This window comes from Cupressus sempervirens, chromosome 9 (genome assembly GCF_028749045.1).
Source record: "Cupressus sempervirens isolate cs-2001-9-10 chromosome 9, ASM2874904v1, whole genome shotgun sequence".
In the NCBI taxonomy this organism is placed as follows: Eukaryota; Viridiplantae; Streptophyta; class Pinopsida; order Cupressales; family Cupressaceae; genus Cupressus; species Cupressus sempervirens.
In genome coordinates this window covers 404,143,351-404,167,725 of record NC_143126.1, presented here as the reverse complement: position 1 = coordinate 404,167,725, position 24,375 = coordinate 404,143,351, and the positions used below count along the sequence as shown (strand labels likewise).

General features: G+C 34.8%; 1 protein-coding gene across 1 annotated transcript in view; it reads right to left on the bottom strand.

Annotated features, from left to right (window-relative positions):
- LOC149538971 (actin-related protein 2/3 complex subunit 2A-like) overlaps positions 1 to 19,704 on the bottom strand; it is a 132,869-nt gene extending 113,165 nt beyond the window's left edge. The window contains exons 1-2 of the mRNA XM_089800358.1: positions 19,587 to 19,704; positions 18,503 to 18,569 (exon numbers count right to left, since the gene is read on the bottom strand). Of these exons, the coding sequence (XP_089656484.1) occupies positions 18,503 to 18,569; positions 19,587 to 19,681 (162 nt within the window). The 5' untranslated portion in view covers positions 19,682 to 19,704. The remainder of the gene's footprint in view (positions 1 to 18,502; positions 18,570 to 19,586) is intronic.
- Between the last annotated feature and the right edge of the window lie 4,671 nt (positions 19,705 to 24,375).

The following is a 24,375-nucleotide window of genomic DNA, read 5'->3' as shown; positions in this document are numbered from 1 at the left end:
CCCCAGGAATGAATCTAGTAACTTGGGATATAACCCTTGGAAGGCCAACAAACCACAATACAAATAAGAGAAAACCACCACCAAAACCCTTTCTAACAGCATGCCAAAGATATAATAAACCCTCGCCAACAAATGAACTCAACTCACAGTAAGAAAGATGTAGGAAAAAACCTCAAATCTCCATGCCAAACTCTCCTGCAATCCTGTTACTGAAGTAACCACACAAGATATCTCCAACAAATTAGTTAGGAGAGACTTTTCATTATCATGGCTAATCTTCTTCAAGAGTGATTTTGTCCTCAAGAAGGTTGAGATGGACCACATGTGAATCTCCAAAACCATGCAGGGTTTTCTCAAAGAGAAGTATCAGAACTAATAAACTCAACGTAGAGAAAATGAGCTCTAAAATACCTTTTAATAAACTCCAAGCTCAAGGCCCTATGTTGGCAATCATTTTAATTTATCAACTCCTTATGTCTCCCTATGCTGGCACCTACTTCTATAAAGCATTTTATTAAATAATTTAGAACCTTATTACTCCCTAGGCATCTTAGTTACCGATCTGGATGCGGAAGCAGGAAGCGGGTGCGCAAATGCACGAAATTGTTTTCAGGGGAGTGTGGATGGGTATGGATGCTTGTGTGTGTGTGTGTGTATACATAGTTATACTATGTCTATGCAAAGAAATGAAAGAAATATACAAAATTCAAACATTTGATAGGATGATACTTGTAACTTCACCAACACAAATTCACATTGAAATTCAAATACTCAATAAGATTTCAACCATATCATATACGTCTATGTTCACAATTCCAATGCAAATCAGCAAATCATCACAACTACAAAATCAAAATATAGTATAACTACATGGGAAATACATTTTTCAACCTTTCCGTTGCTCGTAAACCCTAAAAAAAATGATTTTTCATTCAATGTTCATCAATCCAAATCAAAATATATTTTTGAATGAAAAATCAAAATGAACATTGAATCAAAATCATTTTTTTTAGGGTTTACGAGCAACAGAAAGGTTGAAAAATGTATTTCCCATGTGCTAATAAAGTGCTTTAAGTGTCAAAAATTTAAAAAAGCAGGCTTGTAAGCTGTCTGGGCCCGCGGAGGCTGCTAGAAGCTCCAAGATGCGCACAAAAGCTAGTCGGAAGCCACTTCCACGGCCTCTACTCCTGAATCCGCCTCTAATCACATCCGCTTCTACCTATATAGGTAGGAAGCCGGAATTGGTATCCAAGCTAGGCACCAATATAAAGTTACTTTGTTAAATTTAAATAGTATTAGCTTAAACAAGCAACTTAACTTTAATACTTCAACATTGCTTGAATAAAATTAATACCTCAAAGCACCATAAGTCGTCAAGATATCCCAAAAATAGCAGCACTACTTGAACCAACAGAGCCTATCAGAAGATAATTGATGTCGACACAAGCTCAAACTATAAATAGTAGTGTTCTCCAAGGATTGTAAGTCGTCAAGATCATTGATACAATCACCAACTATCCTAAAATAGTAATGCTACCAAAATCGATTGAATCTATAAGGTGACAACTAATGCCAATACAAGCACATACTATAAAATAGCATTGTTCTCTGAGGACCAAAGAGAACAAGTCCAAGAAAACCCAAAGAGGATAGTGTCATGGAAGCACTTACTATAAATAGCATTGCTCACTGCTCTCCATGGACCAAAGAGTAAAAATCCAGAAAAACCCAAAAAGATTGGTGCCATGCAATACCTTTCCACAGATAGCAATGTCTCTAAGAACCAAAGAGAACCTAGAAAATCCCAAAATGATCAGTGCCATGCAAACACTTACTATAAATGTAGTAACTCTAGGGAACTAGAAGAACAAATGCAGAAAATTTAAGAAAGACTGGTGCCATGAAAGCACTTACAATAAATAGAAAATGTAGTTGAAACCCACTAAACTAAGACCTAAGATTACCATGAATAGAGGAACATTCCCTACGAAATTGGAAAGCTCCTATGCATGTCTCCCCTTTGTGGGTAACTCAGTGAGCTGGGACAATTAAATCAAGGAACTGCAATTATAACCAGGTAAAAGATGTTCATATAATATCAACTGCTATTTCTGATCTGCATGTGTAATTATATGCAAGATTGAAATTGAATTGTTGGCAATATCTGGTACACAATAATGAAATATGCTCTAAATTATACTAGTATTGTACTTAGTGCAATAATTCTTACTTAGTCAAGTACTGAAATACAAATATGCAATAGAGATGAAATAGTATTGCTTATTGCAATATGAAATGCTATTTCTGATATAGCTATTATTGTATGCAATATCTTAACTATAATTATCGCTTATAGCGATATAGATGTTGTTTCTAATGTAATCCTCCAAATCCTTGCAATCAATTCTTATAGCAATAATTGTCGTTTCTGATATGCTAAATGTGCTTATGCAATTCTGGAAATGCTACTGTGACTTATATTAACTGTATGATGCTTGCAATAGGAATGTCGTCTCTAATTCCACTATTGAACTATGGAACCTGTTTATGCCAATAAGGCTTAATGCTCTACGAGTCGATCGGTTGAGTAACATGGATCAGTTTCTGCAAATGTAATTATATTGCCATTGTTATAGATATGTTCCAAATGCAGATCCCAATCTCTTATAAATATAAGAGTAGGAGACATGTCTCATGAAGAGACATGTATTAGGATAATAGATAATTGTCTATTATTAGTTAATGGTAATCTATTGTAAATATCTAGTTAGCTTTAGTTAGCTTTCGTTTTTTTAGCTTTCTCTGTTAGAATAGAATGTTTCTATTATTTACGATCGTTTCCTAAGGAAACATCGTTTTATTCTTTTGTATATAATGACTTTTCAGTCTTTGTTAATAACAAGCAAGTATTTTACCAATTACTTTCGTAATATGGTATCAAAGTTAATAATAATAAAATTTATAATTTCTTTTTGAGATTATTTGTTTAAATTTTTTTCAAAATTATTTTTAGTCAATTTCTCCTACAACCCAACAAAGGTTTTTGCCTTGAGAAATTTGAATGCAAAGAAATAGGTTTTGCTGGAAGTAACGATTGTATTATTGCTAGGGTTTTTTGCATCATTGCTAGGTTGCCAGCTCAAATTGCGATTTTTTCTTGCTGTTATTTCACAATTTCCTTGTATGCTTTCTTCTTCTACAGCACGTGGCTTCCTCTTCCGTCTAGTCCGCCTATATCTGCAAACCACTGCTGTCATTTAAACACAGAAAAACCCGCATTTTTGCTCCCCAAATTTGCAATTTTCAAAGCTTTGAAGGTCGTCGTTTCATGGTACTTTTTGGTGTAGAAACCCGTCTCTATACATCAAAACGTCATATTTTCTACTACCTCAAATCAACGCCTCTCTACTACAGAAAACGTCTAATTTTTTGCCTCCAAAACTCCATTATTCTGCAAATCCAAGCTTTCATGCTACCGACTGTGTTTTTTTCAAAATCCTAAATTTTGACCTTGGAAAAATAATTTGATCACAAATTCTTGCTGGGTTTTTTGAGAGCTCAACTGGGTTGTCATCAGATTTTTCTGAGTGCCTCAATTTTTGAGCCTATGGATCCAGAAAATGACACCATATTCCTTCTGGGTTTTTCGAGCTCTCTTCTAGGTCACTCTGATTTTTCTAGTTCTTCCATTTTTTTACCTCGAAGAATGTGCCTCCACAGATTTTCATAGTTTTTCATTAAAAAACGTGCCATGGCACCTCTAACAAACATTCTACTCAGGCACAACTCCAAATTCAATGGTCGAAACTATGGCACTTGGAAGCAGTGGGTCATCGCCATTTTTGAATATCAAAACACCGATCAACTTGTACTGGGTGTTACGAAGCATCTGACTACTCTTATTTCTAATCAGGATACATGGGACCTGAATAATCAAGAGGTAGTGATGCTTCTCAAATTATCCATGGCTAATGATCAACTTTCTCAGATTCCATCCGGCAAGACAACTGTTGAGATCTGGACAAGTCTCAAAGGTCTTCATCAGACTTCTAACAAAAGCAGAGCTTTCTTTCTAAAAAACACTTTGTTTTCTATTGTCATGGATGAGCCCACCTCACTCCAGGCACACCTAAATCAGATTCAAGAAATTCATGATCAATTACTTGCCATCGGTTGCAAGATGGAGGAAGAGAATATTGTGGTTATCACTCTTTGGAGCTTACCAAAGTCCTATGAGCATTTTACCGAGACTCTCAACATCACATCTTCTGGTGTTGATTTGAAGTTCACTAATCTCTGCACACTACTGCTTCAGCAAGATCAGTGGAAACAACAGTTCGGTAGCAGCTCTAGTTCCACCTCCACAGAGCAAGTCTTTGCTGTGAAATCCTTTTAGAAGGATAAAGGCAAGTTTCAACAACCATCTCAACAAAAGTCTTCTGCTCCAGCATCAGATGGTTCCCAAAAGAAGAACATTCAATGCAACTACTACCACAAGTTTGGACACATGATGGTTGAATGTCGGAAATGCTTAGCTACACAATCTAAGAAATCAGGTTCGCAGCCCAAAGCGAACAGTGCAGAGCACATTGAGCAAGTGGAATCTGCCTTTTATGCCTTCGTGGCTAAAAAACCTACAGATCATATGAAGTCGTCTACCTGGTACATTGATTTAGGTGCCTCTCATCATTTCACTCACCTCAGAGACTTGTTTACTAACTACCAGCCTTATTCAAACTATTATTTTTGGTGGCGGAGAAGAGTACATGATTGCCAGCAAAGGTAACATTTAGATTCAGTCTGCTGGGAGGAATCTCATATTCCTTGATGTGTACTACGTTCTAGGGATGGAACTAAATCTACTCTCAGTCAATCAATTGCTGCGATATTCTCCACCCTTGGATGTCACCTTCAGTTCACATCAATGCACCATTGATCGAGCAACTACGTCTACTATTGCAATGTCTCTTGAGGATCATGGTCTTTTCAAACTTATTGATTTTGGTGATTCTCAAGACTTAGCTATGGCTGCTCGGCGGTCATCTATCAGCACAATTTGGCATCAACGATATGGACACTTAAATGTGCATTATCTCTCACAACTTGCTCAGGATGAGCTTGTTCTTGGATTTCCAAAGATTCAGACTCAACAGCTTAGAGTTTGTGATGCATGTCAGGCAAGGAAGCAACATTGCACACCTTTTACCAGTGGCAATTCATGGCGAGCTTCTAAGGTATTTCAGCTTGTTCCTACCAATATCTGCAGTACTATGGCCACTCCTTTTTTTCTTGGGTCCAAGTATTTTCTATTGTTTGTTAATGATTTTAGTAGAAAAATATGGGTATATTTCCTTAAAAAGAAATCAAATGCATTTCCTATCTTTCAGAAGTTCAAACTTTTAGTTGAAAAAGAGTCTAGGAAATCTATTATTACTCTTAGATCAGACAATGAGGGGGAATTTTGCTCTAATGTTTTCTCCACCTTCTTGAATGCACGTGGCATTAGACGCCAATTAACCACACCCCACACGCCACAACAGAACAGTGTAGTTGAATGTTGGAACCGAAAGATCACCGAGATGGCTCGCTCCATGCTCAAATACAAACATGTTCCGAAGAAGTTTTCGGCAAAAGCAATTAACACTGTCGTTTATTGATTGAACCGGTCACCCACAGTGGCGATCAAAGGTAAAACTCTGGAAGAGGCCTGGTCAGGTCGTAAGCCCAAAATCAATCACCTAAAGGTTTCTGGCTCCCTTGCTTTTATTTGGATCCCTGATGCGTCTCACACCAAGTTGGATGCCAAGAGTCAGAAATTCATGCTTGCTGGATACAGCAGTATTCACAAAGTTTACCATCTAATTGATGTTAAGACATCTCGTCTCATCTACAGTCGTGATGTAGTCTTTGATGAGCAGTGAGGACCTTTTATGCTTGTTTCTCATGTTTCTGATCTAGCAAACCCGCCTATGAAGGCTCATGATTTGGGAGTTCAGCTTCCATTAGGTCCACCTGATGGGAGGGCTCTAGTAGCTCCTGTAGCTCCAGTTATACCAGTGATACCTATACAAACACCTCTGACTTCTCCTACAAGATCACCTCGCTTTGTAGATGCTTCACCTGAGTTTGATCCAGATTCTTCTGATGAGGAACTTGATCATCACACATCTTTTGATACTGTCGTTGGTCATTCTCCTATCTGGCCTAAGTGGTGGGCTAAGACACTTGCTGATCTTCGTGATGATGAGCTCATAGATGGGAGAACTGCTCGGAAAAAAGAGCAAAACTACAGAGTTTGTTAACTTTTCTCTCATGGCCAACATTCACAGTGTGTTTGAACCTCAAACATACTCCGAGGCTAAAGGATTTTCAGAGTGGGAATAGGTCATGACATCTGAACACTAGAGCCTGTTGAAGAACAACACCTAGGTCCTTTCTGATCTTCCTCTAGGGAAGAAACTCATCGGCTACAAATGGGTTTACAAAATCAAATACAAATCGGATGGTACTTTGGATAAGTACAAAGCTCGTTTAGTGACGAAGGGCTTTTCTCAGTGTCAGGGCATTGATTATGAGGAGACCTTTGCTCCTACTGCAAAGATGAGCACCATCAAGTTAGTCCTAGCCATGGCAGCACAATTTGGCTGGAAGGTCATCAGATGGACGTCAAGAGTGCTTTCTTGAATGGTGATCTCCATAGAGAGGTCTACATGACGCAGGCTCCTAGTTTCAAGGTTGTTGGTAAAGACCATCAGGTTCTCAGATTGGTAAAAGCTCTCTATGGCTTGAAGCAGGCCCTTCGGGCATGGTACATAAAAATTGATAAGTACCTCAACGATCAAGGCTTGAAGAGTTCTTCAAACTCAAATCTGTATATCAAGACTTCAGACAGTGACATCATCCTTCTGGTTATCTATATGATCTGATTATCACTGGCAGTTTGGCATCTTTGATTCAATCAATCAAACAGAATTTATGCCAGTCTTTTGATATGACTGACCTTGGGCTCATGCATTATTGCCTAGGTGTTGAAGTTTGGCTACGGTCTTCTAGTATATTCATCTCTCAGTCCAAATATATCAAGGCCCTGTTAGACAAATTTCGTATGTAGGATTGCAAGCCTACATCTACACCTATGGAGAAAGATCTCAAGTTATCCACAAAGTTTGATTCTCTTTCCGTTGATGATACTACATACAGGCAACTAGTAGGCAACCTCATCTACCTCTCTGCTACTAGGCCTGATATCAGCTTCGCAATCAATTATATTTCACGTTTTATGACAACTCCTAAGGCTGATCACTGGATGGCAGCAAAGTGTGTGCTTCGTTATATAAAGGGCACTTCAGAATTATAGACTTTTGTACTCTCAAAGTTCTAATCCTAAAATTAGTGGGTTAACAGATTCAAATTGGGCAAGCTCTATTGATGATAAAAAGCCAACTTTTGGATATGTGTTCAGTTTGGGATCTAGTGCAGTCACATGGACCAGTAAGAAGCAACACACAGTTTCTCTCTCCTCTACAAAGGTAGAATACAAAGGGACTATTAAGGCAAGATGTGAAGTTGTTTGGCTTTGTTGGATTCTTGAGGATATGCAGATGTCACCAACAGGACCCACTACTCTATTTGTTGATAACGAAGGCGTTATCAAGTTAGCACAAAATCCAATCTTCCATGAACAAACCAAGCATGTGAATGTTCTCTGTCATTACATATGACAGTTGGTTGAAGATGGGACTATAGATTTGCAATATGTTCCTACCACATATCAAATTGCAAACATTTTCACCAAGCCTCTTGGTCCTTATAAGTTTGTCAAATTCAGAAGACAGCTTGGTGTTCTAGATAGATTAACCATTAAGGGAGGGTATTATGATAATAGATAATCGTCTATTATTAGTTAATGGTAATCTATTGTAAATATCTAGTTAGCTTTAGTTAGCTTTCCCTTTTTTAGCTTAGAATGTTTCTATTCTTTACGATCGTTTCCTAAGGAAACATCATTTTATTCTTTTGTATATAATGACCTTTCGGTCTCTATTAATAACAAGCAAGTATTTTACCAATTACTTCCATAATAACACGTCCCTATGATTAATTATTATTATTGTTATGGAACACAATATGCTCTCAAGCATACGAACATATATCATCTCAAAGTCATATTCTTGGAATGGCATATTTACGGATATCAACATAAATCCATCAACACACACACACACACACACACACACACACACATATTAACATATATTACATATGAAATTTGCTTCAATTCACTATGAGGCTAAATTTCTCAACACTCCCTCTTTAACAAAGAGAACTGAAGCAATTATGATACAAGATTTGAACACCACCTTAAGTGTGGTCTATGATAGATTTAAGTTATGGTGTTCGACAAGATCCGGCCCGAAGAACCATAACAAATTGATTTTCATGGTGTCTGGCACAATCCGGACCGAAGAACTATGATGAGTTGATTATCAAGGTGTCTAGCAAAATCTAGCCCGAAGAACCATGATAACACTTGCTCCAACACATTTTGGTGTTAGGAGATAGATCAACTATTGATAAAGTAGTCACCTTACTTTAGTTATCTTCTAGTTGATATGTTCATTATCATGACTTCCAGCACTCCGGGACAACATAATGAAGTCTATCATGATAACAAGTCTACCATTTATAAGATCGTCACCTTACAATGGTTACCTTCTATTTATATATGTCAATGAAAGATCGTCACCTTTCATTACATATCATATGTGAAATAGTAACCACCATGAACTAGGTCAAAGGGTGATACAAAGGCTTTCACCCCAATTCTATCTTATAGAGAAGAATGCATTACAATAAATTTTACTTAGAACTTCTCCTCATAGAGAATATATCATTTACAAAGGATTGCATCTCAAAATTCTTCCTCTGAACATCAATCCTAGGACGTCAGGTCCTCTAGTTACTTCCTCAAAAGCTCTCTTCACCCAAGGATGTCGGTCAAACTCACTCTGAATCTGATATCAATCTTTTGATTTTCTAGCAGGTCCTCTAGTTACTTCCTCAGAATCTCTCTTCACCCAAGGATGTCTGTAAAACTCACCCTGAATCTAATATCAATCTTTTGATTTTCTAGTGATAAGTCAATACTTCCTCAAGATACACTCAAGAGTAGGCCCATCAAAATCATGCAGTCACACATGTATTTCTAGACTTCCTCCAAGTATCAATCTTCTAAGCTCCTACGTTACCTTCGAAAAAGTGTCATACTCCCTCTTAATGTAGAAGGATACTCATAATCTCAATCATCGAGGGTGTTTGCTTCAAGAGCCTTACAGCTTCTTTCAAGCTACTATCATAAGATTGAGTTTGCACAATATTTAGTAGCATGTGTAAGGTACCAGCCTTCTTTTCCTGCAAGAACATCCTCAGACATAAAAGGAAAAGATCAAGGAACAAGAGTACATCAAGACACATGACTTATTATCTAAGTTGCCGATTCGGGTTCGGGGACGGGTTCGGGTTCGGGGTTCGGTTCGTGGGTTCGGGCAAATTTTTTTTTCCCCATTTGGGTTCGTGGGTGGGTTCGTGAGTATATATATATATATATATATATATATATATAAACACACACAAGAGATGCCATCATGTCAAAAGCATGGTGATTATTTTTCTCTATGGCCTACCTACTTGTTTGGCTTATTAATATATGCTATCACTTGCTTTGATAGCATACGTACACCATTGTTTCTAGGGAAAACTTTAATACTTTATCTAGGAATTCCATATAGATGGGCTTTCACCTGACTCTATGAACTTGAATACCTAACATCACCCACCTTGCATATCCAAATATAACCCACACTTCCAAGAACCCACTATATTATATCAACATACTTTCAAATAAAAGAACTCATCTATTATGAATTTAGGTCCGTTTTTGGAGCTAGAACTAAGTGCCACTGTATTTCTTCTGGCAATTATTTTATAAACAACACGTTCAAAACAAATAAAATTTAGAAAATAAATACTTAACCCCAAAAAAATATAAGTGCAGGGATACATTCATAGAAAAAATGAAAGAACGGGGAAGCAAGAGAGTTTGTATTATATTCGTTACTTAGTAAAACAAAAACGTAAAAAATAAAAAAATATTACCTCATTTGAACAAAATATTATTGTTTGTTTTTGGCATTTAATGGACACTTGCACATGTTGGAATAGCAATGCAACCATTGTGGAACTGTCAATGATCATTCTTCAACTCTCTTTGTTGAATCACAAGGAAGAGAAAGCTCAGCCTTTTGAAATGGTTTGTCTTTTACAATTAAAATAAGCTAAAATGATTCCGTTTTGGTGTTTGAAATGCTTCAAATGGCACTTTTAGGTTGAAGAATTCATTATAGGGCAACCAGGTCAAAGACAAAGCTGAAAAGAAAAGCCAAAAGGAAAACAAAACCGTTATAAATCAATAAGTTCTATGTGGGTTAGATGGGATCCTTTGAATCCTCCCCAAGTCTTAGACACACTTAGCTGTGCCATTCTATGCCCTACCAGATTTAATAGGGGAATCAGACCAGATTCTGAATTCAGTTACCAGACTTGGATCTGGTAATATAGCGTATTTGTATAGTTGATGTATCCAATGGGGCAGTAAACTAAATCTTTGGGATGCTTTTGACATGATGGCATGACTTAGGTATTTGTATAGTTGATATATATAAACACACACAATTAAAAAAACACACGCTTTAATGTTGTTTTAGCCCTGGGTTCGTTGTGGGTTCATCTGGGTTCGCTTCAGCAAGGACCTGGACGAATCCACAGTCAAAACTAAGGACCCAGCCCGGACCCGAACCGAACCCCGGACCCGAACCGAACCCAGGGACGAATCCGGACCCGTACGAACCCGGACCCGAATCCGGGTAGCAGGGGACGAATCCGGCAACATAGCTTATTATTCATACATATAAGCAAGACATTACAATAAAAAATAAGTGAAATACTCAAAAATAATAAATACTTATCTGTACATCAACATCAAAATGGGAATGGAACATTGCTTATTATTCCCCCCACGATGTAAAAATCCCACTTACTCCATTTTCTGCATTTGCGAGACCAAAAACTTCATGTCTGATCAACAAACAATGGGATGTCTCAAACAATAGATGTAATTCTTCCATTCATAACATTCAAGACCTTTTTTTTCTTATGAGATTCCTCATGGTTATCATCCCCCAAAACACCCAATTGACAGTGTTATCCCACTTTGATCAAATGCTAAGATGAAGGCTCTCTAATGAAAAATCAAGCCCAAGGAAACATGGACAGAACGGGGCCAAATGTTGATGCTAGAGCGGAAAAGGACCTAATTCTACAAAGGATGTTTCCAAATCGGAGAAGTAAAAACTCACTATGGTTGCATGTCCAAAAACATTACCACTGTAGATTAATGATTCAGTATCTCTTTCTATTCTCAGATACACTAATGATTGATCATTTCACTACACCTCTGAAAATGATGTTTTTTGTTGTGCCTCATCAATCTATAATAGAAGCCCCACCATATTTCTCGCATCAATAACAATTTCTGCCAGCAACTCCTAGACGTCAACATAGTCTTTCCTAATCCTTGTTTACTGGCACGGTAACCTTGTCACGACTTTCTGATAATTTCCTTTGAATTACGTGGATGTCGTGATTTCTGAGAAAATGGATTATTTATCTGCCTCCTTAATATCTACTACTTTTGATCACATGTCGTAGTTCCTATCTTTTCATATACTCCTATCATATCGGGTTTATGATGTTAACAAATTCTCCAACAACTACCTGTTGCATATCCTCCTCCAACCTGGATAGTCATGTGAGCTACTTTTCAAAGTACGAATGCCGATGTCATAAAACTCTCATGAGACTCTATGTTTATGAATGTTGTATCTCCTTGGTTATGGTTCTAATTTGATACTTTATTGTTCTATATGTGTGGGTTCTCTCTCTTTGAGTCTCTACCATACCCAACGGTACTCACCAATTCTAAATGAAGGAAAACCAACCTTTTCTCCGTGCTCTATCTGTCGTCTTTATTATTCCTTGTGCCATATCTTAGATATCTTTTATTAATTGTTCACTGGTCTCTATTTGATATCTATCCAAGTTCATCAAATATTGATTGTAAATATATGGAATGATGATGCAAATCTGCTACGTAGATATGATCAAATCATCTCTCTGGTTGATGATGTATTTATAACATCATTGTCATGTTGCATGTGCTACGGATGAACCTTTATATAAGAGTGGCTCCCTCGTTGTTCTTAATCTTTATCAATATTGTCATCACCAGACACGATGCCTACTCTAGCACCAAACATCACAATGCCTCTTCTATAGATTTTGTCGCTGCTTTGAATCAATTCATGGTTTGATACATAATACTGGTCACAATTATTATGTGGTAATCATATTTGTCATAATCACATACTCCAAAATCAACATCCCCTATAGGCTCGATGTCATTAGTTAGATCGTTGGAACCATACATAGTCACTGAAACGGCTATAAACATTGTAACCGCTTTTAGTCCCACTCTCACTATTTTCCTTGTTTGTTTTAGATATGCCAATTCAAATCACTGATATTGACTCTTATCAAATAATCGTTGTCTTGTTTATGAGTGACATGGTTTATTGGCGTGGTCTATTTATTTTGAAGTGTTTGAACAAACTCTCAATGGAACTGTATATCTATGCTGCTTGTTCTAATATATTTTAACTTTTGTTGGAGTTCCTATTCATTTTTTCAACCTATTCACTTATTTCTTTCATAAGGTAGATGCTTTCATGTCCAGTAATTGTAACTTCAATTGGATAAGCTGCTGTCTGTGTGTATCCAAGTATTCACAGTGATGCCTGGCTTCATATATTATCGCTGCTCGACATTCTTTCTTTATTAACCCTAAGGATATCGAGTTTTGTCTCCGCTTTTAACTCTGACTTACAAGTATAGTCAAAATTTGATTATTATGAACCTCTGAAATCCCTGTGTCCTAATTCTCAAAATACTGATGTGGCTGCTCCATTCCATGGTTTATATGAATCATTGGATCAAATATTTCCTTTGTAAGTATTTTGGCACTTAATAGATATTGTCTCTATCGGGATCTTTACAATGTCTGTTTGAAAGCTTATCACTACCTTATAATATACATTGCCTTCTCAGATATATCGCTGCCTACACGCATATCTGTCTGAACTTTATTTCATAAACATATCACCATTGATTCCATCAATTTTGTCCATGCTATACTTCTAATTTCATAGGTGCATAACATTACTTCTTATTTGTCTTGTAGTTTTTACCCTTTGTCTTTTTCTTGAATAAATTGGTTTGTAGCATTAATTAAATGAATCTGATCTTCGCCACTGTTATCACAATCAATCTGAAATCTATATCACTGTCTCTGATACGATTCTGATGGCTTATGTGATAGTGTATCTACATAATAATATACTTCCTCATATGAACTGCGCTCTCTCTCTATAGACTGTGAACTGAGATAACTTTGTTTATCAGATGCTTCAATGTTTGTAAGTAATTGTAGGAATTCAATAATCCTTTATTAATCCTACAACTATGTATGCTCTATTTCCGGTAATCCCATCATCTCCAAAATTTCTTGCTAAATATATGGGTTGATTGTTTTTAATCCACAGCATAGTCTTTCATCCATATCACTCCTGATATGTGTATCCTGCAATGGATGTTTATTTATTCCCTGCTTTCTTGATTCTGTTTTTACACATGCAGTTTAGCTCTGATACCATGTTGAGTAACATGGATCAGTTTTTTCAAATGTAATTATATTGCCATTGTTATAGATATGTTCCAAATGCAGATCCCAATCTCTCGTAAATATAAGAGTAGGAGACATGTCTCATGAAGAGACATGTCTCTATGATTAATCATTATTAGTTAATATATATTAACAATATAAATCACAATATAACATATGTATTATATATAATATATATGTATAATATATTATATATATAATATATAATATATATATAATATAATATATATTTATAATATTATATATATGTAGTATATATATCAACATTGTATCTTAAGATTAAATCAATCCGACTGTAGCTATAATCTTAACACGATCCAATAAGGATAAAGGAAATAATATAATATCTTCTATCCCATGGAAAGATAGTCAATGACCTCTATATACTTGCATTTGATAAATGAAAGGATATGAGGATGAGACACATCTCATTCCTTGATTATGATCATCTTTTAATTGTGCCTCTTTAGTTATGATTTATTAGATCATAACCATTTGTTAAATCTTGACATATTTTGCAACGATAATCGACTTGGCTTAGTTGATTAATTAATACATTCATGTCGACAATATATTTTAAATGGGATCAATACCAATCCATGGTAATGTCGATTATCTTTGATCACTGGAAGGGAACTGTATCGATTAGTATTGCTATCGCGGATTCCCTTAATGTACATGTAGTTCCATATCTACAATCTATCACGATATTTATATTCCAGTCTCTCTTCATCAAAGTATTTACTTGTTAGTCTCATATGTTCACCTCCCGACTTATCATATAAACCACTCTCTACTCTAAGTAACATCATTCTCCTATGACTAAAGACCATAGTAACAAGGGGACGCGCCCTTTCCCTTTTTTCCCAATGCACCCGAGATGGGGACGCAACTGAGATGGGGGATGACATTCCCGCATCCCCAACAACGCCACCATTGGGTCATCGTCTCATCGGGGATGGGCAGACGTCCCCATGTGCCCTACGAGGGCAAGGGGATAGGAACAAGTCCCCTAAGGAGACGGGGGGACGAGAACAAGTCTCCTAACCCCTACAAGGGATGGATGGGTGTGCCCTATCCAACCAAAAAAAAAAAAATTGTTTAAAAAAGTTGAACCTATTTTAATATTCTATTGGGTGTATTCAATATCATATCATGTTGCTTAATGTAATCATCTCTGTGAGGAGATACTCATACTTTTGATATCTATGACTATTATTAATAGTCATATAATAGAAGTTAGAACTCTTTCATTTGCTCATTCGAGTATTTAAAATATTAACATTTATTGTTCAATGTTCCACTTTCATGTTCAATGTTCAAGACTCAAGTATTTAAATTTTGGTAAATTACTAATTTACATCTTTGTCTTAAATTGTTATACATATTTTCATTACTAGCAATTTTAGTACCACATGTATGGTATATAAAACCCCGCCTTCCGGTCCCTCGCCGTCGTCCCCACATCGTACCACTGTCGTCCCCAAATTGAGGCCCCTTTGTCCTCCCATCCCAAAAACTTGTTCCCCCGTCTCCTCGTCCCTAGGGCAATGTAACTATGTTGAAGACATACTTGCCTACTTGATTGATGACTTCACTATTCGAACCTGTTGTTGATTGTCTTCTTCTCCATGAATGATCAAATTATTCCTCACTCATATCAATATCATACTATCAATGATTCATAATTGGTGATCAATGGTCTACCTAAAAGTTCATAACTGACTATAACTTAGAAATCATAAATTCAATTTTATCTCTCTAGAGACTCCAAAATAGTGAATCACTAGATTGTCTTGACATGCAAACATTGGGGACATTACATCCTTGAAACCCTAAAAATTGGCCATCACAAGCAAGAAAGGACATAAAAATGGGGACATTAGAGTAAAGAAGTTAGGAGTTCACTTGAAAATTTCCTCTACTTGGCATTGAGTTATAAAAGTCCCACTTTTTGGTATAAGGTGAAGAAAGTTCCACCAAACACTAGAGTTGCAGTTTTCATTTTTTAACATTAAGTTATAAACATTCTGCTTTTTGGCATCAAGTAGAAAAGTTCCACCCAATGACAACTTTGTCAATTTTCATTTCTTGGCATAAGTTATAAAAGTTCCTCTTTTTGAATAAAGTGGAGAAAATTCTAGCTTTCACCAACTTGACAATTCCCGAACCTTGGCATTAATAAATGAAAACGTCAACCAAAAAGAAAATGAGTGCATAAATTTAATCAAGTACCAAAATTGCATGTTTTCCTTCCAAAAACATATTGAGAAACAAAGAAAAGTAGTGCCCAAGTCAATTTATCACTCCAAATGAAAGATGGGCATTAAAGAAAGAAAAGCAAAGGAGAAAAAGCAATGAATCTAAATCCTCCATTCAAAGTGATGTCCACGATGACATATTAATTTTTGTTACTTTTCTTAGGAGATGGGGATAACTTAAATACTTGTAGACAAAATTAGAAGATCAAAGCCCTTCAAATGGATGTCGAAGATGGGAGGAAGAAATGAAGGAAATGTAACAATTTTTGAAGATATGATGTTTCCTGGTTTCCACAATCCTTAATAGTGACTTTAAATTCTTTTGGTTTAAAGTTTAAACACTGTGCATTTGGTCCATCATCAGGATGAGGACAGGAAAAAAGAACGAAGATGGTATTGCTCTCTCCATCTTAATGATGGGTCATGTAGTATAATAGAAAACATTGATGAAAAAAAGTACATACACAGTTTAAACTAAAAATGTTCAAATTCAAGTAATATTTTACATTATTTTCAGAGGCTGGTGACAAAAATGCTTTCAAATCAATTATTTTATTATTTTTGAAGCTTCAAGAAGCTGCAATTTAAATACTATAAATATGTGCCATCTACACATACATTATGATAAGATTTGATGCCAAACTTATGCTGCAGAAATTTTCATTCAAGTTTGAAGTTAAGGGTAAAATTGTTTGAGTGTTTGTTTGCAATGAATGAGAGATTGAAACTATGCTGAAAATATTCCATTCAAGGTTAGAAAATCCCATGTAATCATTCAGAAGCGTCAACTAATAAGGAAGATCTATGTTAGTTTTGTGTAACTAGAGTTTTCATGATAACCATGCAGCTTTATATGCAACTATCAATTGTCTTTATCTTTCTTCTTCAGATCATTGCTATTCTTTGTATTATGTTCTCCTTTCCAAATCAAATTGTTGCTATGATTCTAATCCTTGGATACTATTCTTGCTATAATTTAGCTATCATAAATTGAGAATATTCATACATGAGATAGAGGTGCTCTGAAGTCTCGTGCTCTAACCTATAACATCAAAACAGATGGATCATTTATTTATTTTATCCTTATGCAAAACCCAAAGAATAATTGTACATTGTTCATATTAGCAGGCTTGATTTTGTTTTAGATTACAGAGTAGATTAAATCAAGGAGCTTGCCGTACAAGTTTGAAGATGCAATTTCCTCATGCACTGTTCTGTTTTTTGTTGTCATAAATGTGACAAATCAAAACACCAAAACAGAGTAAATAGTTTCTATGGATTTTGATTTGCATTAATCTCACCCATTATTTATTTTATATAAACAGAATTCTTTCAGTATTTTAATTGATTATTAATTGTACTAATTTAAAATATGACGATTTACCATATTCGTTTCCATTTTAAGCCCAGCATCTGGCTGATTTTCCATGTGTTTAAGTGTAAACATAATTTTCCATCTTCTTTGGAGAGCAATAAACCTTATTTTCCAGCAATGTTGGATCAAGTTTCTTTCTGGATCTGTTTTATCTCATCTTTGTATATTACTATTCCAGAAGGATACTACATAGACCTCTCTCCTTTGTTAAGACGAGAAGTTCCAGCAAAGTATGGTTGGTTTTTATTGTCATTTTGGGTTTAGTATGACAGCTGATTCAGCTCACAAACTTGATAGAGACAACAGACATTCATATATCTGCAGAAGACAACTGCTCAGTGATGTGCGCTATTTTAAATATTGGATCCTAGTCAATAAAATAAAGAGTTCAATGCACATAGTTATTTGAAAAAAAGGCATTTGTAATCTGTAGTTGACTTGCCGTAAGATTGGTTCAGAAATTGAAAAAGGTACCTATCGTTTCAAAATTAGTTCTAGCAAGACCTTACAACTTGTGAAAAAAGCAGAGCCTCTTAGGCCTATCTGAACTATGGATAAGGTGAACTGATTCTTAAACCCCATGAACTACTGCTATATACAATGGTAAAACAAAACTGTATCTTCTTTCCAAATAAACGCCAAAAACATTGCTTTTGGCAAGTACCAAACATGACTTCAAACAAGCATAGAAAGCTCCATAAGGCACAGGTAGAAGAAAGGTATCAAAGTATTTCTCTGTATGGTTTTGAATTTCATGCTTTCAATAAAAATGAAAAGCGCCAAGATCAGTGTGTTGTAGATTAATTAATTTGTTTATGTATTTAGTCTGATGCAATTGAACCATATATCCTAGTTTGAATCAAATCCAATATTAACTTGATGAAACTTCTAGGGTCATATAACAGTAAGTCAAGATGCAGAATATACATACACCAAGGCTAGAATTTTTTTTTTTTTTAATTTAAAGTTGTATCCATAATTGTCTGATAAAATCTAAAAGATATTATATACCTGGATATGATACCTAACATCACCAAACTCCATCACATGGCAATCGACTTCCACAACGCTCTCTGAACTGTAAAGTAATAACATTAGTTTTAAGGTGTAATCTTGTCAGTCGAGCCTACAGTATTGATCATATATAAAGGTCTTTCTCTTTCATTATAGTTCCCAATTCCTCTGAAAAGTTTTGCAATTCATTAACCTTTCTAGAATACAGTAAAATTCAAAATGCGAATGTAATACCAAATGTAAATATTGGACTATCACATACTTCTGATCTAAGGTTCAACGCCACCTCACGTTAAAAATAAACAAAGACTACCCAGCTGCTACGTCATCTGTTTACATATAAGATGGACCTTGCTTCTGTTGGCCAATTTCTCTTGGCCAATTTCTCTTGGATGAATTATTCCACACTTTAACCCAATTGCAGCACAATGAAATAACTGTTAAAGTTTAAATGTTCGATTCGATACAAAGACAAAAAAGAAAAACATAGTAAAGCTTAAGAAGTAGTTGACAGCTAAACCAGGAATAGCCCTACCCTACCTAAAAAAACATATTGCCATTTATACCAATGCAACTAATTTGGCTACAAAAGGATGTGTAAGAACGAAAAGGTGATCTAACTTACAGTCAAAAATTATTAAGTTGTAATTCATGCAATATAACGCTTAAAATGCTTTCTTGCAAATAATGAATTTGATGTAGTGGCAAATCATACAAGGCTAATTTCGTCTATGCACCTTTAAAGGGGTAATTAGTTGATTTTAAAATTATAAAAGCCCATTTTCCATTGCATCTTAACAGAGCTGGAATTGGCGTTTAGTTTGTTCAGATGTTAGAAGACATCCCCTCCTTAACTCATGACTATGGAACTTAGTTTATCTCTACTTGCCTTCTAAATTCGGTAGAAGATAGCAAGTAAAATTTGATTTCAGAGGGAAAGCCCATTGTATGACCTCCGTGCCCTTATTTAAACAGCATTGCTAAGACTGCCAGTGCATCACGTAAGATATGCATTTCAAACAGATTTTAACGTACAATACATTAATTTGTGAAAAACTAAAATGTGGGAAAAGAGACTCACTTTTCTAGCCTTTCCCTTTCCCTCTGCAGTAAAATATTGAAAATTCTGATCGAGGGAGTCTCCATAACACCCATCCTTTCCTTTTTCTTTCCCATTCCCCTCCAAAAGAGCACAAGACAATATGAGTACACCTCTTGCTGGGATTTAAAGAGGTCATTGTTATAATTTGGCTTTTGCTTGCAGGAAAAGCAAGCGCGGGTCGGTGAAGGTGATGATGAGTGTTGGTAAAACTAGGCACTCCGATACCATTGCCTGCATTGCTTTGCGAACAGGTTAATATGCAACGACAGCTTTTATCCCATATTCCATTCAATTTTGTAGCCAGCGTGTACTGGGTATTCGAAAAACTTAAATTTTCCATTGAAACCTAAAAGATCCTCTTCGATTTGGTCATTCGGGTGACCCATTATGCGCGAGAGAGATGGAGCACCAGCTTGTCAGGTGGAAAGAATCCAAACATATAATTATCGACAGTCTAAAAATTAAGTCCAAGGTTCCCACAATATCTTAATGGCGTGGATATGCTTCCCATAGAGGCATCAGCTATGGTCCGGTTAGTATGCTATTCAAAGAAAACTCAAAGTATGGAAGCGCATCACTGGTCCAAATTGATCGTAGAGGAAAAACACGTGGATGAAACAAAATATATAACAATGATGGAATTAAAAAGTTTACAAAAGAAAAATTCAGGAGCTTTATATGGACAAATCAAAATGGGTGTAAAAAAGATTATTATACTAAAGAACTCAACCTAATGAGGCTGGATCTTGAAGAGAAGGCGTGCCAAAATGATCATTGCGCAACTGAGAACGAACTCACATCATTTGAGGTGTGAAACTGGGAGATGGATAACTCCAAAAGAGGAATGGGAAGAGAGGGTCTACCTATTTTGTAGCACAGGAATGGTGGAGACAAAACGACATCTGCTCTAGATATGGGGATATTTTGGAAACAAGCAACCAAGTTACTCTTTTTGAGGAACTGCAACTTGATAGGTCAACAAACTTATTGGTCAACATTCACTGTTGAAGAACAGATCTCAGGAAACAACTTCCAAAGAGCTAGAGTTCTGGACATTTGGTTGTTTTTAGGTGGTCCCATAGGTTGCTCGGGCTCGTGGACGTTATAAAGATCTTTCACTCATTCATTCATTGACCCTCGCTTAGTTGGAACTCACTTTCATTTGTAACTTGTACTTTCAAAGCTCACTAATTTAACTGGTGTAAAAGCACCCTCGTCCAAGGGGATAACTTCAAGAAACATCTACTTAAAGTTTTGCTAAATTTAATTTATATTATTTGAGTAAAAATGTTTAATGCATGCAACAATAAGTGGATAGGAGTGATTCATAGATTGCACATAAATGATAATTGAAAAAAAAAAAAAAAAAAAATCATAACTTTAATAAGTTGATAGTAGTTTTGAGACATTTGAATTAAGACCCTTTTAGCATTAGCAAATCATGGTATAAGTAAAAGAAAATAATATATTTGAGACATTTATAATTTGACTTGAATTCTCAATGATACCTACTATAAATATTCTATCTCAATAGAGATGTGTTAAGAGAGGAGATATTGAACTGTTGAGGTATTTATATACGATAGTTTTTTCTATTTCATTTTTATAGCCGAGGTCAATATTGCAACTATGAACTTTTAAATCTATATTATGAAAAATAAAATTGTTGCATATTATTGTTGGGTTATGACTAGTACCTAACTTATGTAGTTGTTGTTACAATAGGGCTTCTTACATACGCTCCAATATGACGAATGAGAGATTTGTATAATTTTCATTTCAATATCTACTATGCATTTAAATATAAAATAAAATCAATGAACATAAAAATAAGTATTTATAATTGACATAAATATTTTAATTTGATTTCAAATTCAAGTTTTCAAACATAAAAATCATTTTATCCTCTTATGTTGCGTAAAACTTGTTCATAATTTAAAATTCTTAATCTAATTACAATATATGCTCAAATCTAACTTTAAATTCAAATGGTTCCAAACACCAAACTGGCTTGTCTTACATTATTGGAAAAATCCTATTATAATTTTAATATTTTTTAATTGGATTTTATCTACTCCAAGATGTTTTGTCCATTTTTCTCTTAAAAGTGGATTAGTAATTAAAATTTTCTTTTAAAAATTGAAAATTTTACATACTACAAAAATGTTATTTCCAATTAAGTCTAAACAATTGCTTTAACAAACTTATAGAGATTTAATTGTTTAACTTTTCAAAGACAAAATTAATTTCCCTACACTTAATCATCTTTAACTACCTAGGTGAGAACACTTTTCAATTTTGTTATAGGATTTTCAGTTTACAATATTTTTCAAAATTATCTCAAGGCACCTAGCATTTAATAACAATTACATCACCCTTACTTCACTTTTTTTTAGCAACTATGATTTTTTAAGCAAAATTTCATCTATTTGAGGATGTGGTGAAGATCTCAAGAGAACCATAGAACAAGTTAGATGACAGTAAGAAAGACATTACTATACCACATATATTCTATGCCAATGGAAAAGTAAGTTTGGACATGTTGAGGGAAGAAAAGAGATAGGAAGGCTAGTGAAACAAAAGCTTTGGGAACAAAGATAAGTTTGACTATATGTGAATATAGTCAAAGGGAAAAATATGGCAAGTTTGGATCAATAATTTATTGATCAAAAGTGAGTATACGCTAGAGATCTCACTCACCTTTATGAGTACTTTTGTGGTGTCAAAGGAGATAAAGTTCAATGGCTCATTGATAGATTTAAATAGTTTAAAATATTGAAGACACCAATGTTGTGCTAAGCTCACCAATCAACATAAGTATGAGATCATATTAAGTATAGATCATACTCCACTATCAAAAGTGGTTCAACACCCATAATTACAAAGAAAGATGATTCTTCCAAGAGTTAATACAAGTTATGTTCTTTGTAATTTTCATTTGGTGATGGAAAATATATTATATGTACACAACATAGACACAATAAACATACAAATATGCCTGTACTTATGAAACAATATACTCATATACTAACACATAGTAATATAAAAACAAAGGTAACACCTAATTAGTATAGGGTTCCACATGGTGAAAAAAACAAATACTCAAGAAAAATGAAGATCAAATCCACAATTGACAACGAGGGCCACCAAAATATGAAATGAATCTTTAGTAAGTAGTTGTTTGATTATGGCATGACTGATACAAATTGAAAAGAGAATACCAAATAGAAAAAATACAAGTGTTAATATATAGAAAAACATATTCAAATTCCAAACATAAGCTCAATCTCATGAAAATGTATTGTGATCTTATACACAATTCACAATAAGGGCATAATGATAGTAGAGGAAATAAAATACCATTGAGGAATCTAACTATCAATCTTTTTTATACACAGAAGCTTAGGGACAACTAGATGATAGGTAAAATGCTAAGGATCAAGCATGAAATGTTCCCTAAGCAATATGAGATGGAAGGAAATAATACCAACAAAAAAATAACTCCATACAACTGAACACATGCAATCATATGCTACAAGATAACAGTAGAAAGGATCCCAATAGAGATCATATATTGATTAAACATTGAGATAGATGGATAAAGAAATCGATTACAGAATAATAACATTGATAATTAGTAGAAGATAACAGTTTTAATATAAAGATTCATCTCCTAACCTTATAAATGTGGTCAAATTACCAAGGAAGCATATGGGTAAAATTTTAGTCAAGTTTCCAATCTATAGCCATGCAAATAGACAATCTCATTTCTCTCATGATTACAGAAAGAAACCAAAGAGATAATAAAAAATATAGCAACAACAGTTAAATAAACAATGGAACTTCAAGAACTCGGTAATCAAGCTCCCCCCAATATTTCCAATCAAATCTCATAAAATCTATTATTGCTAATGTATCATGGAAGAGAGATCAGAAGACTTGATTCTATATACAGACTCTTTGAATAGAAAACATTTTCAAGAATAATATAAATCTCTAATCAATGTTAGCAATAAAACAATAGCATCAAAAACAAAAATCGTAATCTAATTTCTGTAACTTTACCTCTTTGAAGATTGTTTAATATCAACAACCTTATTTTATCCTCTCTAAGATATTAAAATGTATAAGAAATGAACACAAAGTCTCTCTAGATAATTTTTGCTCCTTCATAGAAATTAAAAAGAAAGCCTCAAAATCCATCAAATTAGGAGGTGAAAAATATAGATTCCAATATAATTAGAAACAAGACTATTGTACGAATTGGAATCTGGGCAATAAAAATCATCAAAAATAGGGAAAGATGCATAAAAATAGGGTTTAATGTTTTACCAAAAAATTTAAAAATATGAGAAGGGCTGACAATTTCACGGCAATAAAATGTAATATCCGAGAACAAAGTTCCTACAAAAAGCCTATCAGCTAAAAAATGTGGTGAATAGATATTTTTTGTAGAGTCAGAATATATATTTTATGATGCAAATAGACATTTATGCAACACCAAAATATAGATTTTATTAGGTGAATAGATATTCATGTGACATCAAAATATTTAATAAGTGAGACACATCTTTATTTTACATGGTGGAAAAAATTAATAATTCTACTGAATGTTTGAGGTTACAAGATAAAAATTTAATTATAATGGCAAATGTCTTGTCATGTGGGACCAATGCCAAATGGCAATCCACCCCAATGCATAATTAATGCAACGTCTTGTCATGTTTATACCATTTTTTTGGTTGTCAAGTTGTTTGTCATCAATACA